The sequence below is a fragment of the Cucurbita pepo genome, chromosome 17 (assembly GCF_057944985.1).
Source record: "Cucurbita pepo subsp. pepo isolate OVF chromosome 17, ASM5794498v1, whole genome shotgun sequence".
Lineage (NCBI taxonomy): Eukaryota > Viridiplantae > Streptophyta > Magnoliopsida > Cucurbitales > Cucurbitaceae > Cucurbita > Cucurbita pepo.
In genome coordinates, this window is record NC_141814.1 from 3457177 (window position 1) to 3472368 (window position 15192).

General features: G+C 33.7%; 2 protein-coding genes and 1 long non-coding RNA gene across 5 annotated transcripts; 1 reads left to right on the forward strand and 2 right to left on the reverse strand.

The window, feature by feature from the left end:
• Nucleotides 1–1444: 1444 nt before the first annotated feature.
• On the reverse strand, nt 1445–5703 carry LOC111779050 (oligouridylate-binding protein 1B-like). Its single transcript, XM_087119300.1, has 12 exons — nt 5453–5703; nt 4578–4639; nt 4085–4187; nt 3848–3924; nt 3713–3774; nt 3505–3592; nt 3263–3338; nt 3155–3185; nt 2764–2883; nt 2523–2608; nt 2200–2376; nt 1445–2065 (listed from the first exon to the last, which is right to left on the reverse strand). Exons 1-12 carry the CDS (start codon nt 5555–5557, stop codon nt 1772–1774), a joined length of 1281 nt encoding a protein of 426 aa, XP_086975426.1. The 5' UTR covers nt 5558–5703; the 3' UTR covers nt 1445–1771.
• An 874-nt stretch (nt 5704–6577) lies between these two features.
• Nucleotides 6578–9174, reverse strand: LOC111778047 (protein TIFY 10B). 2 transcript variants are annotated; one of them, XM_023657658.2, is made up of 5 exons: nt 8745–9173; nt 8431–8587; nt 7925–8241; nt 7762–7819; nt 6578–6911 (listed from the first exon to the last, which is right to left on the reverse strand). In XM_023657658.2, exons 1-5 carry the CDS (start codon nt 8920–8922, stop codon nt 6752–6754), a joined length of 870 nt encoding a protein of 289 aa, XP_023513426.2. In that variant the 5' UTR covers nt 8923–9173; the 3' UTR covers nt 6578–6751. The 2 variants fall into 2 exon arrangements, with proteins under 2 accessions (XP_023513426.2, XP_086975297.1); XM_087119171.1 differs by lacking the exon at nt 6578–6911 and adding an exon at nt 6941–7143 and having other exon boundaries at nt 8745–9174.
• Nucleotides 9175–11160: 1986 nt separating this feature from the next.
• LOC147787487 (uncharacterized) lies at nt 11161–12899 on the forward strand. Of its 2 annotated transcripts, XR_015413416.1 has the most exons (4): nt 11161–11312; nt 11383–11485; nt 11577–12175; nt 12327–12899. It is a non-coding gene; the product is annotated as an uncharacterized LOC147787487 (long non-coding RNA). The 2 variants fall into 2 exon arrangements; XR_015413415.1 differs by having other exon boundaries at nt 11577–12899.
• Nucleotides 12900–15192: the final 2293 nt, after the last annotated feature.

The window sequence follows — 15192 nt, forward strand, 5'->3', positions numbered from 1 at the left end:
CAAATCTATAAAAACAAAATAAATAAAAATGAAGACATGTTAATTTATATTTAGCTTTGGATCTGAGTCTAAATTGTGTTATAAATGGTATCGTTTCTGAAACTAAATGTACTTGACATTGAGTAATTCTAGGGTTTAGGGTTACGGGAATGAAGACAAAAGTATACTGAAAGACTGGTGTTAATTTTTAAGGACATTTTTGCATATAAACTCAAGATTAGCAGGTGAAATAAGCTCGAGACTAATAAGGATGCAACCTTTTATATGAAGCTCATATGCAAAGACGCCATGGGTAGCATTAGTATTATATGTCTGGGTGGGTGAGTTAGTCTCATCCAAAGTTACGAGTACCAAACAATAAAAATTATTAGTTTAAAGAAACGGTACAAGAACAAAAATAAAAATTATTATAAAAAAAATATATATATATATATATTATTGAAATACACTTGTATATCATTGACGAAGTTGGAGGGTTCTAAGTTATATAAAAAAATAATAATAATAATAAAAAATTATAAATGGTAATATAACCATGTTGGAATGGAGAGATAATAAATAGATTAAAATATAGAATTACACTAATTTAATCTAATTTTGTCTCCACTATTTTATTGTGGAAATTTTTTATAAACTTTGATATTTAAAATCATTTATTTTCTACCAAGCACAGAAAGTAAAAGGAATTATAAAAAGAAATTCCCAGTTTAAAAAAAGTAATTTCAGAATCGGTAAAATGAAAATAAACGGAAAGTAAAAAGAATTATAAAAAGAAATTCCCAATTTAAAAACATTAATTTCAGAATCTATAAAATAAAAGTAATATGCTTTAAAATTATTCAAATGGATATATACTGAACATTAACACAATATATTTTGTATATGAATAATTGTTTATTAGTTTATTTATACTATAAATAGTATCTTTAAAAATAGATCGAGATATTAAAGTGTTTTTTTTTTTAAATATATATAAAAAAACTAAATAAAATAATATAAAAGAAACTAACAATAATAAAATAAATTAAATAAAAAAGAAGTAATATCTTGGAGTAGAGTAGTACTTCGATCAATGAACACTCTAAGTTTCTTGATATATATATATATATATATATATATATAATAAATTTGTGTTTGATTTGGGTCAACCCAAAGTTTTTGTCCCATAAATCAAACTAAATCAGTCTAGGTTCAAAAAAAAAAAAAAAAATCCGACCCAACTCGAAATGCTAATCCAACCCAACTCCTATAAGTCGGAATGGGTTATTTGGGTTGTCGGATTGAATGCACGCCCCATTAAGTTGAATGTTCTTTTGTTGAACAGAAAGGGTGAGGAAGTTGCATGTTCTTTTGTTGCAGTCTGTGTGTAATGGCACAAAACAATCATCATCATCATCATATCTTCACATAAAAGGAAGAGGAAATAGAGAAGACGAGAAAGAAAGAAAAAAGAAAGAAAAACTAGAATACCAAGGCTATACCCAACTAGTGTGTCCTCTCCTAAATAACAACACCACCACCACCACCACCACCAAGAATCCTCATATCCTTCTATAAATTCAGATACTCGGGTACACAATGATATCATATTTTCCATAAACACTACTGAAAACTCAAAACACAAATTAAGAAGTAAAAAAGGATCATACACTAAGGCTCATCAGACAACTCTCCACAAGAAAAAAGAAAAGAAAAGAAAAGAAAAGAAAAAAAAGATGAGATCCAACCAAGCACTCCCATTTTGTATACATCTCTCCTCCTCCTCAGCCTCTTACTGATAATACATGAGCTGCTGAGCTGCAGCAACGTTCTGAAACCCACCATCATAGATGGCCTGACTTGAGCCAGCAGCACCACCCATCCCCATGGCTGCTGCCTGCTTTAAAGGATGTGGAGCCTGGGGGTGGTGCATAAGGGCATGGACGCCCCCCATTTTGCTCATTGCCAGTTGCCGCTCGTATGCTAAGAGGTCAGTTGCGGACAGCCCCTGCATTGGAACTGCTGCAGGCGGAGGAAGTGGGTTCGAGATAGTTCCAGGTGGAGTTGGTTTGCTTCCCCAAGAGCACTGCAAACATACAAGCAAGCGTTGTATAAATTAGTCTTACATGCAGTCGTTGCTAGCAGCTCTATGAAAAATGTGCAGCTATTGTTCCAATAGAAAGAATAGAAACTTTGCTTATTATGAGCATAAAACAAAACCTTGATCTGTTTTCCGCAAAGAAATGACTGAGTATTCCCCATCTGAATAGCCAAAGCTGCCTCAGCATGAGTGCTATATCTAACAAAACCAAAACCTTTATCGCGCTGGATGCGAACCTCCTCAATCACACCAGCCCCAAGGGCATGAAAATGGCGATGAAGATCAACCTGCGTCGCCTGTATAAACAAACAAGGAACAATTATTCGTAACTCCAGAAAGCTAGTAGTTGTCAGATGAGTAAAGAACTCCTAAATATCACCCACATCAGACAACAAAATCAACACTACAAGATTAAACTTCCAGATAGGATGAGGTATCTTGCCTCTGGAGCAAGATTGCCAACATAAACAGTAGTGTACTGAGGATTGTTCTCCGGGGCATCACTATTAACCGTCTCTTTACCATCTTCTGCAGAAATTTCAAAATACGTGCAGTATTGTCAAAAGCTTGGGGGGGGGGGGATCAATCCTCAATACAAAACAACAAAAGTGAGACATTCTAAACTTGTAGGTTATAATGAAAGAATTAAAAAGCACCATTAACGTTCGGGAACGAACACTAACCAGATGATCCATTCGTAAGTTCTGCAATGCTTTTAACATCTGAGCTTTGTTTGTCTTCATTGGATCCAGCACCTTTGGTAGCCCAGTTGCAGCGAATCTGTCGACTTCCAAGCCACTTACCTGAAGCAGACAATATGTAGTGAGAAATAGGATGCAAAGATGGTAAGAAGACCCTTACAATTATTAAAGTAATTATTGGAAAGATGTCAATTTCGAAGGTCAAAGACAAGACACTACTTGCTTTCATGTTGTTATGCACGATAACAATATACCACAAAATTAAATGAAATAGCAGATGAAGAGACCATCAAGCTATTCTTTCTTACAAATGTTGAACTAATTAGTCTACAATTGACAATCTACTACAAGTAATTTAAACCATACTCCTTACCAGTCAGGTCATTTATTGCACTTTGAGCATCCTGGAAAGGGAGCATAATTTAGTAACGAAAAGAGAAATAATAGAAAATAACATATTTGAAGTAGATGTAGCTTGAACCTGTTGGTTGCGAAAGGAAACAAAACCAAATCCCCTCGAACGACCAGTCTTCTGATCCCACATAACTCTGGCATCGCTGAAACCAATTATACATAATATCAGATATTGATGGTTAAAAACAAAAAATTATTAACAAAAAACTACTCCCCCTCCCAGGATGAGAGCATGATCTTTTCCTCTAACTTAACTTAAATTCAAAGAAACAAACAAATAAAAAATAGTTTTCAGGAGCTGAAGCTTACGAACAGCTAGGGAATACAGAGAAGCATGCAAACAGAGTAGAATCAGTAACTTCAGGACTAAGATCACCCACAAAGATGTTGAAATGACCTGTGCACAAAAAAAAAAAAAAAAAAAAAAAAAAAGAAAAAAAAAGAGAAAGGGTGAATATAGAAGGAATTAATAAAGAAGTGGCAACTCACAACCATTAATTCAAAACAGATCCAAAACCTGATGTGTCCTCTCTTTGACCACTTGCATAAGCCCAATTTACTTTGATAGGCTGCCCAAACCTGTAAAGCACATATCAAGGGAAGAAACAGAGGTACAAAGCATGGAAAATACCAAATTTAGTTTTATGCTTACAAATGCCTCCCATTAAGTGACAAAATAGCCATAGCAGCCGATCTGCGATCAAAATAGTGAATAAATCCATAGGATGACTGCATAAAGCAGTGGCAACAAGGATGTTAATAGACAAGGAAAGAAACAATTAGATTTAACCTATTATAAGAAAAAATATATATATATATAAAGAGAGAGAGAGAGAGAGAGGTATATAAAATGTTTTATGAGCTGTTTTATGAGCTTAGTTGGACCAACCTTCTCCTTTCTGACAAGCTTGCAGTTTTCAACAAGGCCTGTACTCCCGAAAACCTCTTGAAGAAGTGGTTCTGTTACTTGTGTATGTATATTTCCTACGTACCTGCATTTCCTCGAAATTAAAGAAACTAAAAGTTTTCAAAAGGAAAAGAAAACAAAGAAAATACAAAAGATACATAAGTAATCAACTACAGTCATATACGTATACATATATAAAATTAAAAAAAAAAAAAAACAAAAGAAAAAAAAAACAACAACTAGAAACTTGATTGATATTTGAGAAGACATAATGTTAAAGCAAAAGTTCAGAAAATCAAACAATTGGGTATCCAGTGACTTGGGAATTATAGATACTAAAAGCAAGAGAACTTGACAGTCAATAACAAATCTGTGATAGAGAGACGTGAGAACTGCAAGCAAACATAGGTTTCATAATGCAGACAAAAATGAGGAGATGGCATTAAGGGGATAAAGCGCCTTGAAAATCACTTACACACTGCGGCAGGTGCTTGGATCAAAGCCTGGGGGTAAATTTCCACTTGGAATTGGTTCAAGCTGTGCAATGGAAACAACAAAACATATAAAAAGGAAGAAAGAAACCTGATGTGCCTTTATGAAATGAGTGGAGGACAAAAAGAAAGCACTTATGACAATTAAAAGAAATCTTGTTACAAAATGACGGCTGAACCACGATGGTATTTCAATCAGTACATTGAAGAGACAGAGACCACACAATTACGAAAAAAGAAAACAATCAAAGTATCAGGAAAGACACAGACCAGCGACCAAGCACTCAAAACTTCACAACATCGTATGGAACTTCAAGTTTAGTATAAGTCAGCTGTCATCAACAAGGATGGCAAGTGATGAATAAAATAATATAATCTACCTGCACCCCAGAACGAATTGAAAAATAGAAAATAAAAAATGCAACACAAACATCTTGCATCGACAGAATATACACCAAATGGAAAATTTAAGCCCCAGAAGTGAACCACTGCATGGAACATCCTACCATCATTGACTGCCCTTGAGCATACAAATGGGTCCGATGTCTTAATTAATTAAGAACAAAAACACAAAAAAACAAAAATTCCAAACGAGCTCAAGGTTTCCCAGCAGAAACCCACAACTAAAAAGAAACAAAAACTCCAATACCCATCACAAACCTTCAAGCGTCCACAACTCAAAACCATACACAATTAGCGAAACACCGCTACAACAGCAAGCACCAAATCGGCCGTAACTTCAGAGACACATCTCCGAGATCGACAACCAAAACACACAAACAAAATGCAGAATTGAAGAAAACAAAAGGTGTCGATCATAAAAATGTGAACGAAAACAAAAACAAAGAAGAAGTCGAACCTGAGGGGGAGCTAAAAGACCAGGATGATAAAGAGATTGTTGCTGAAGCAAAGCTTGCTGCATCAAAGCTTGTTGTTGTTGTTGCTTCAATCTCTGATGTTGCATTCTTATTTCCTCGATCAATTTTCCGTCAAAATTAACGAAAAATTTTACCGGGAAGAGGAGGGGTTAGGGTTAAGAGTCGAACAAAGGCGAGAAAAATTAGAGAGGGAAAGGCCTTTCGGGGTTGGGGGGAAAGAGGATTCGATTGCGGGTACTAAGTTGCAAAACTTATAAAATGCCGTTTCGGGCCCGGGCGAAGATATAGTTACGGACCTGTTACGCCCAAATATGCAACAGCCAATCCAATCTTGACAACTATCGTCGAATTGGTTGGCCTGTTTTCTAGCTGACCTGATGAACGTCTGTCACAGCTCCTTTTTCTTTACATTTCTCTAGGGGACAATTCAGAAAATTATAATCTTTTTATACATTATTTTCACTATTTTTCTTAAATATTTCCATATATAAATAAATTAATTAATCAATTATCTTCCCTAAAAAAATAAATAAAATCTTTAATATATTTATAAATTTTAAATTTTTGAGTCTATAATTATTATAACCCATTAATTCAAAATAATAATAATAAATCTTTAAAATTTATAGCATATCGTCCTATAGTTTTAATTATATATTCAATAAATTGTTGACATATTTTGCACTATAAAAAAAATTGAAATAATTAACATTTTCTAAAAATTCGTGAAAATTTTTAAAAGTCTCTAAAGTGCATAATCGATAAAGTAAATATTTTATTTATCCGAACATATTTGTTTTTCACTTGAAAAAAATTATATGTATATATAAAAATAAACTTTATTAATATAATCCTCACTTGTGTTATTTAATATAATATGAAAAATATATCATAAAGTTCCTAACTAATTCGAAAGTTTCTCAAACGTTCATAAAATTGGAGAATCACACGTAAACTATGGAATAACTTTGACAAGAAATTTGATTCTCCGTCTCATATTTACCTACTCAAATATTAAGATATCGAATATTTCTTTGTTAATATCTCAACAACAAACAATAATTATAATAACTCAAATGATACATACCTAAATATAACGCGACAAGAAAAGAACTATTTTTTCGATTATGGCATCGAAAATTTCTTTAGAAGAGAAAAGCAATACATGAGATAATATTTGTTAGAAAGGCATAATTGTTGGAAGAGCAGTGATATATGACACAAAATAGCAACTAAATTGTGGAGAGCTATCTTCAAGGGGATAGATATGCAAAACCACGTTATAAGTTGAGATCCAAATGCCTTGGGAAGCCTTCTTCAGCTTCAGCCTCGAGAACGGGAACGGGCTCGGGTCCGGGCTCATTGGCTGAGCTGCTTCCACTTTCTTTAAAAGTAGCCTCAAGCTGCTGGTTCATTTGGTATGGCGCTCTTGCAACAGCCCTGATCATAAACAACATCACTCGACTTCATAACAAAGAAAAAAAACTCATCCTACAATCATATCTAATAATAAGATGGTTCACTTGGTACGGCACTCTTGCTACAACTCTGATCATAAACAACACGACTAGACTTCATAAACAACGGAAAAAAAGAAAAGAAAAAAAAACCCATCCAACAATCATATTTAATAATAAGATGGTTCACTTGGTATGGCGCTCTTGCTACAGCCCTGATCATAAACAACACGACTAGACTTCATAAACAACGGAAAAAAAGAAAAGAAAAAAAAACCCATCCTACAATCATATCTAATAATATGATGGTTCACTTGGTATGGCGCTCTTCCTACAGCCCTGATCATAAACAACATGACTAGACTTCATAAACAACCGAAAAAAAAAAAGAAAAAGAAAAAAAAAACCATCCTACAATCATATCTAATAATAAGATGGTTCGGCGCTCTTGCTACAACCCTGATCATAAACAGCACGACTAGACTTCATAAACAACAGAAAAAAAAGAAAAGGAAAAAAACCCATCCTACAATCATATCTAATAATAAGATGGTTCACTTGGTACGACGCTCTTGCTACAGCTCTGATCATAAACAACACGACTCGACTTCATAACCAAAAGAAAAGAAAAAAAAAAAAACCATCCTACAATCATCTACAATCATATCTAATAAGGTGAACTCATAAAAATAACAAAAATATTGTCATGATTTCTGCCATTTACAAGATTTTTGCTATAAAAAAAGAACAGAAAACCCAAATCAGGATTTATAAGAGAAGAACTTGAGCAGAGGGCTTTCTTCACAAAAGAATTAATTATAGAAAAGCTATACCTGTCCTTTCTTTTCTCAAGAAATCTGTGGAGTGAAGCCCTCCTAGCAATAGGCAAATCTGTTTGATGAATTAAAAGGGCACAAAATCAAATTAGGAACAACAGATTAAGATAATCAACCAGAATCTATCTTTTGAATTTCTGTGTTCATGGTGGTTCATTACCAGAAGAGTTTTTTGCTTCCGGTTGCGGTTTCCGTTGCTGCTCCGGCGCCGGCTTGGCCGGTACAGGAGCTTGAGTTTTGGCCACAACATTTGGCTCGATGGCGGGAGAGTTGTTGTTGTTAGGTTTTTCCAAATCAGAACCGAATTTGGTGGGGATGGCTGTAGGAGCGGTGGTGGTGGTGGCGCTGCGGCTTCCCTTATCGGCCAAGGCCATGATCTCTTTGGCCCTTTCGTTTGGAAAATCGTCGTACACCAGAATTTTTCCGGCGTAGAATATGGTCATTTGAGCGGTTGCAGGCTCCGGTGAGGGCGGTCTCCTGATTCAATTCCATGAAAATAATCAGAAATCAGAACTCCATTTCATAGAGATGTAATTTATTTAACCTAATTTCCTTTCCATTTTGGCAATTTTCTCGCGAGCAGCAGCAGTAAGCAAGTAAATTAAAAATCCGTACACAATTGGAAAAGGAAATTAGCCCTAAAAGTGTGCGAGTGTTTCTAAGCACCTGAACTCCCCTTTGTTCATGGTGTTATTGGAGAATCCGACGAACTTCGGCAGATTATCCTTCTGCTGCCGTGTCGCATCGGAAGAATTAGGCGTATTCGTCATAGACGGCGGCGGAGGAGGTGGTGGCGGTGACGGCTCGGGCTTTTCCAGTTCATCTAAAACGTATCCCAAAAGAAAGGAGGGGAAAATTCTCGAGTAAGTTCAAGAGGAGTAGAATTCAATCGTCTCAGATAAGATCTAAAAAAATCCTAGGGTTTTCAAAATTCGTAAGAAAAACAGAATCAATTCGTTTCTTCGAAACGAAATCAATACCTCTCGACTTCTTCCTCGGAGCCTTATCGGAGTTCAAATCTGCGAGACTTCGTTTCTCCTTCAGGAACTGGCTCAACAGACTACAGGTTTGAGAAAAGTTCGATTTCCCGAGCCGTTTCGCCAACAGCTCTCGGTCGGCAAATCTCGCACCTCCGCCGGCGTCCGATGGATTCGACATAACCAAAAAAAAAAAAAAAAAAAAGAACAACAAGAAATGTATCAAAATCCCCAAAATCCGCGAGATAGTTGCAGAATTTCAGGAGTGAAAGGAGGAGTGAAGATAGTTCCCCTGGCGACAGGTAACCGGCTCTCCGGTGGTCGTAGGCGGCGGCGATGGAGAAAACAGGGAATATGACAGTTCAAGTTTCTTCACATTTCCAATGGGAAAGGAATTTGGTCTCTCTCTCTCTCTCTCCGTGTTGAGGAGTTGAAGCACGTTTTTTTGAAGCATTAAAAATAAGAATTTTTTTATTATTATTATTATTTTAATAAATTAATTTAATTTTTAAATATTAAAGGTGGAATTTGCCAGAATAAAAGTCCAAGGAAAAAGAATTATGACTACGACCATTTATGTTTTTTTTTTTCTTTCTATTATTAATTCTATAATTATTATTATTATTAAAGCCATAAAAAATATCTTACATAATCTTCAATTATTTTTTTTAAATAAAATTTTGATTCATTAAATTATTCCTTTCTTAACAAACTAAAAAAACAACCCCAAATTAACTTAATCTTAAAATCTATATTTTCTTGTATGTATCACCAATTTAATCGAACAAAGTGACCCAAGAACTTAATCAATCCAGATTATTCAACCCGAACCCGTGTAGATTTTTTTTCTATTTGGGTAGGGTTAAATTTTTAAAAAATTTAAAAATTCAAACGGAAAATAAGATTACAGTCCAATATAACTCTACCTGCCCAGTTTTAAAAACCATTATAAAAATTAAATATATTTAAATTTTATAAAGATGTTAGTAAATAAATATAAATTTTGGGTAAATATTTTAATAATTATAAATAATTTGGGGAATTATTATTATTTTAAAAATAATTTATGGTGGGCCATATTTCACGTTCATTGTTCATTCTGGTAAGCACATGGGGTCTCTCTCTCTCCGTTTGCGTGTGTGAAAATAACAAACATGTGGGCGTCTTTAATTCACAATAATATATATATTTTTTTTAATTGGGTCAAAATTAATATATATATATATATATATATATAGCAAATAAAATGAATTATTTAGAAATTAGAGCACGTGAGAAGCACGTGAATCTTTATTATAAATCACCATTTTTGTTTCTTATAAATACTACTTATTATTAGACTATAAATAAATTAATTAATTACTTAAATCTCAATTTAATTTCTAAATTTCCAAAATATAAATTTTATTTTGATTTTTTCCATTTTTATTTTTAAAGTTTAATAATTAAAATTGACTTTTCAAACGATAAAAATGAACAAAAGTTAAGATATATATATATATATATATATATATATATATATATATATATATATATATATATAAAATAAATAAATAATTGTATCGTGCAATTATAAAATATATTTATATTTAAACAAAATGTCGAAAGTACAACTCCATTAAATAAAAGTGACGTATAATGAATTTAATAATTTATTAACTTAATTATTAAATTATAATATTAACTAATCTTCATGTTTAAGCAACACATATGTTTATTTTTAGGGCATGGCGTGTTTTAGAAATACAAAATTAAATATTTATCGAATTTTTTTTTATCAAAATAAATAAATAAATTTTGTGACGTAATTATGAATTGTACATCTAGAAGTTACACGTAGACACGAGTGACTAACCCATTGAAAATGGTGATGATCGAGAATCGAACGGTACGAGAAAAACGTGAATTTGCAAAAGTAAATAAAAACATTATTTTTTAATAAAAAAATTATATATTATATAAAATATACACGTGCCATTTTTACTAATAACCCTAAATAAATAAATAAATAAAAGAGGTGGGTCCCACCAAACACTTGAATGATTGAAAAACAAAGCCGCTTTATTAACACGTTTTATTATTTATATATAATAATAATAAATAATAATAATTTATATTCTTTCAATTACGTTTTTTTTTATGGGAATTAATATTAAATACCTAAATTCAAAATAAATATTAAAATGTAAGTGAAAAGACTATTTTACCCTGCCCGTGTCCCTACCCTGCCCGATGTCTGGTGACCATAAATTAAAATTGGAAAATAATGGCAGCACGTGTTTGGCAAGGTGGGTGGGTAGCTTGACTTAGAGTACAATCCTTATAAAAACATTTTTTTTTTCAATAATTGAAAAATAAATAAATAATTGTGTATATAATATTATTGGAAGAGGATTTTGAGTATCGTGTGACGATTTAAGGTGGTTGAGGCTCGATGTGAGTAGAGAACACGATATGATATTATTTGAGCCTCCGATATCTGGGGGTTTCTTTGCGAATTGTTCGGCACGAGCATGGCGGAGGAAATTAGATCGAGGAGATTGAGGAGGCGAAGAACCAACTTCCATTGAGGTGAGTTTTTCTCGTGGGTTTACTTTGAGTTTCTTTCAACTAATGTGACCTCAAATCTTAATGGAATTAGGGGATTCTTGGACGTGTAGGTTCGAGAGGATACACCATACAAACTTGAAGAATAGATCGAGGGCTAACAATCACATATGAGGGAGAACGAGTTGGAATTTGAGGTAAGGAGTTTCTGGGTTTTCGCGAGGGTTTCGAAGTTGATATGCTGCTCGGTCTCCAAAAAAATTGTCTAATTGAATTCTATCTCAACAGGTTTGTAACGGCCAAGATCTACTGCTAGCAGATATTGTCCTTTTTAGGCTTTCCCTTTTGGACTTTAAAACATGTTTGGTAGGAGAAGGTTTCCACACACCCTCATAAATGGTGTGTTGTTCTCCTCCCCGACCAATGTGGGAAATCACAATTCACCCCCTTCAGGGCCAGCGTCCTCGTTGGCACCTCCAATTGATGTGGGACCGCCACCAAATCCACCCCCTTCGGGGCCCAACATCCTTACTGGCACACCGTCTCGTGTCTACCCCCTTCGGGGAACAGCAAGAAGGTTGACGCATCATCCGGTGTCTGGCTCTTTGTAACTGCCAAGATCCACTGCTAGCAGATATTGTCCTCTTTGGGTTTTCCCTTTCGGGCTTCCCCCTCAAGGCTTTAAAACACGTCTGCTAGGGGAAGGTTTCCACACACCCTTATAGATGGTGTTTTGTTCTCCTCCCCAACTAATGTGGAACATCACAGGGTTCGTGTGGAAGAGATTTACATGTTTATAAAAGAAATCCAGAGTTATCCGAACCTAAAATACAAGAAAAAAGCTGAGGAAGGACAAGAAGCAAAAATGCAAAATTATGAAAATCGAGGTACTGTTCATGAACCATTCATCGTACAGTCCATGACCCTGTTCATATATGAAAAGAATTGACATTTTTGCCCAATTTGAGTGTTTTTGCTTCGATTTTCGATCTGATTTCAATGGTACTCATCTTTTCTCTTATTTTACGACCTATGTAGGGAGTTCGGAGAAATTTAGAGTCTTTGGCGGCAAAAACTAACTTAAAAAGTATTGAGTATTATCGAGTGGCACATCAAAACCTCAAGCTATTTTTGTAGTATATCTGGAAGCATGATACGAAGCATGTCATAGGAATTTGAGCTTGAACTGAGTTCGTTTGATATACGAAAAAACATGATAAACTTCACGATTCGTGTGTTCCCGAGGAATGAATGAACTGACTATGAACTGAATAAAATTGAAACCATGACTAGGTATTCATGTCTAGGTCACTATGTTGTTTCTCCATTGTCTATGTATATGATTTTTTATGCGGTTGTACATGGACGATTAAGGGTTCACCGACTAGCCTTTAATCGTAAACCTTACTCGATCGTCAGAGGTCTGAACAACTATATATGACTTATTATTTATGATTGTACCCTGTGGGAGATTATTAGGAAGTTTGCCCATTAGCTTCCTCTTAGTGAACTTGTTACGGGGTCTGCAATAGTACCTTGAGAGTTGACATGAACTTTATTCATGCACGTGATTACTTATACGAATATACGAGGATGTTAGGTGTTTGTCAACTAGTCTAAACGTAAACCTGACTTGATTGTCGAGGGACCGAATAACTTAAACGGACTTATGATTTACGATTGTACTCTGTGGGAATTATTAGAAAAATTTTCAATTTATTTCCTCTTAGTGAACTTGTCACGAGCAGCAAGGATCCACAGTAGTACCTTGAGAGTTGGTTGAACTTTAGAGTGTATGAACCTTATGAAAGCGTATAACTGATGTCGAAGTCGTACCTCGATGACCTACAACAAAGGTCTAGAATTACAAATGACAAGAGATTTAAGTGATCGTTTAGCACCACTAAGGGAGCTTCCGACTAGCACTTAGCAGTAGGCATGGAGATATAAGAAGACTGAGAGGTTACTTATATCGAGTGACAACTCTTCCATATATATTAGATTTTCCTTGAGCCCGAGATAGATGAGGGCACCCCGACTTACGCGCAGGAAGCACAATGACTAGATGGACCATGGAGAGTAGGAAATGAAAGAGTAAATGCACCGTATGAGTGACTTACACCGTTGAAATAGGAGTGAGTAGGGTATATAAACTTTGGGAGCTTGAGAGGGCTAGAAAAGAATCCGAGCAATGGAACTGACCAACCCTAGGACCCTGATTGAGCACATAGCTTAAGAATCATTAAAATAGAGAGCCTATAGGTTGCTTCTTTAATACTCATTATTGTTATTATTCGTGCTATATATGGATTGTAGACCAATGTTTGACTACAAAAGCGTGCAAAGCCATGTGACTGCAGGGAGAACCCGTAAACCGAGTATTTAACGATTCGCTTTTGGAACAAAAAAAAAAAAAAAAAAGATAACATTTAATCTCGCCGAAAATCACGCGATTTTCAGAGAGACATTTACTTCTTAATAGAAACGTTCCCAAACCCTTCAAGTTTCTGTACGCGCAACCCTCCCAACACAAATTCAATCATTTTTGCGTTTTTCAACCTCAAATCGTGAGAGAAAACAGAGGGTTTTCGTTCGGGTTCGCGGAGTTATGAGATTCTTGTGAAGAACTCTAAGGCAGTTGGTGTGTTGAAAAAATTCATTACTAATTTTATGGATTTTAATCTCTATGCCAAAATATTCTCTACAATATTCAAGAAAAAAAAATTAAATATATATTATATATATTACAGAAATTAAAAATGAAAAAGTACTTCTAATAAACAATTCAGTGCACAAGCTTACAATCATGACTAATTTTAATACCAAATTTGCCCTTTTATTCTTTTATTTATTTATTTATTTAATTTTTTTAAAAGTAAAGATAATATTGTTTGGATTAGTATGAACTAAATATAATATATATATATATATATATGTATTATTTTTTAAAATTATTTGACATTAAAAACTAAAATAATTTTTGAAATAAAATTTAAATCAGTTCAACAAATATGAAAAAGAAAAAAAAAATGTTTGTCTTAATTAAACACAAAACTATACTATAAGTGAAAAATGAAAATAAAAAATAATAAAGTAGCATGGTTAGATATTCATATCTTTTAATGCAGGCAGCACCAAGAACAACGTATAATAATTTTAATAATTTTTAGTATAAGGACTATATTGTATTATGTAAAGAAATAATAATGATAATGGAACAATATTGTTAAATTTTAAAAAATAAACATGCGAAACAAACAAATAATATATATATATATATATATATATATATATATATATATATATATATATATATATATATATATATATATATATAGATATAGATATATATATATTATATTATATTTCCGACCATTCTAAAACAGCCACCTAATATCCACACAATCAATCCCTATCAATTTTAGATTACGAAAAAAAAAAAATCTATAATTTGAAAACTCTAGCAAAAGAAAATTGATTTAAACTCTAGAAAAAGAAAAAAAAAAATGATTTGGATAGAATCATCGATAACGAACACCAAAAAATGGTTTGTCTCTTCTGCGAATATTTTCACCGAGGTAGCGTGTTTGCATTTGACTGCAAGAAAAGCTACTTTCGATATTCAAACAGTATCAAGACTTCAATTATTGAAGAAAAAACACCTGTAACACTTTATATAAATATTCTTAAAATCGAAACCCTAATTTAGAAACTCTGATCGAGACATTTAATAGCCCAATACCAAAAAATGATATCACTTACGACCAATTTTCGAGCGGTATTCCATGGAAACGAAATTCACAAATGTACAAATTTTTAGGATTGAAACAAAAGTTGAATAAGTAGATCAAAACATCCTCCCAAGTTCAAAGCCCAAAATGGGTCAAATGTCAGACAAAAGGGG

Excerpts from the sequence above, each read along its gene's own strand:
- LOC111778047 (XM_087119171.1), bottom strand. The coding sequence starts at position 8,922 with ATGTCGAATCCATCGGACGCCGGCGGAGGTGCGAGATTTGCCGACCGA. Across the intron at positions 8,588-8,744 it reads TCCGAGGAAGAAGTCGAGAG|ATGAACTGGAAAAGCCCGAG; the intron begins GTATTGATTTCG and ends GATACGTTTTAG. Across the intron at positions 7,144-7,761 it reads CTTGAGAAAAGAAAGGACAG|GGCTGTAGCAAGAGCGCCAT; the intron begins GTATAGCTTTTC and ends GTTTATGATCAG.
- LOC111779050 (XM_087119300.1), bottom strand. The coding sequence starts at position 5,557 with ATGCAACATCAGAGATTGAAGCAACAACAACAACAAGCTTTGATGCAG. Across the intron at positions 3,593-3,712 it reads TCAAAGAGAGGACACATCAG|GTCATTTCAACATCTTTGTG; the intron begins GTTTTGGATCTG and ends TTTTGTGCACAG. Across the intron at positions 2,066-2,199 it reads TTTGCGGAAAACAGATCAAG|TGCTCTTGGGGAAGCAAACC; the intron begins GTTTTGTTTTAT and ends GTATGTTTGCAG.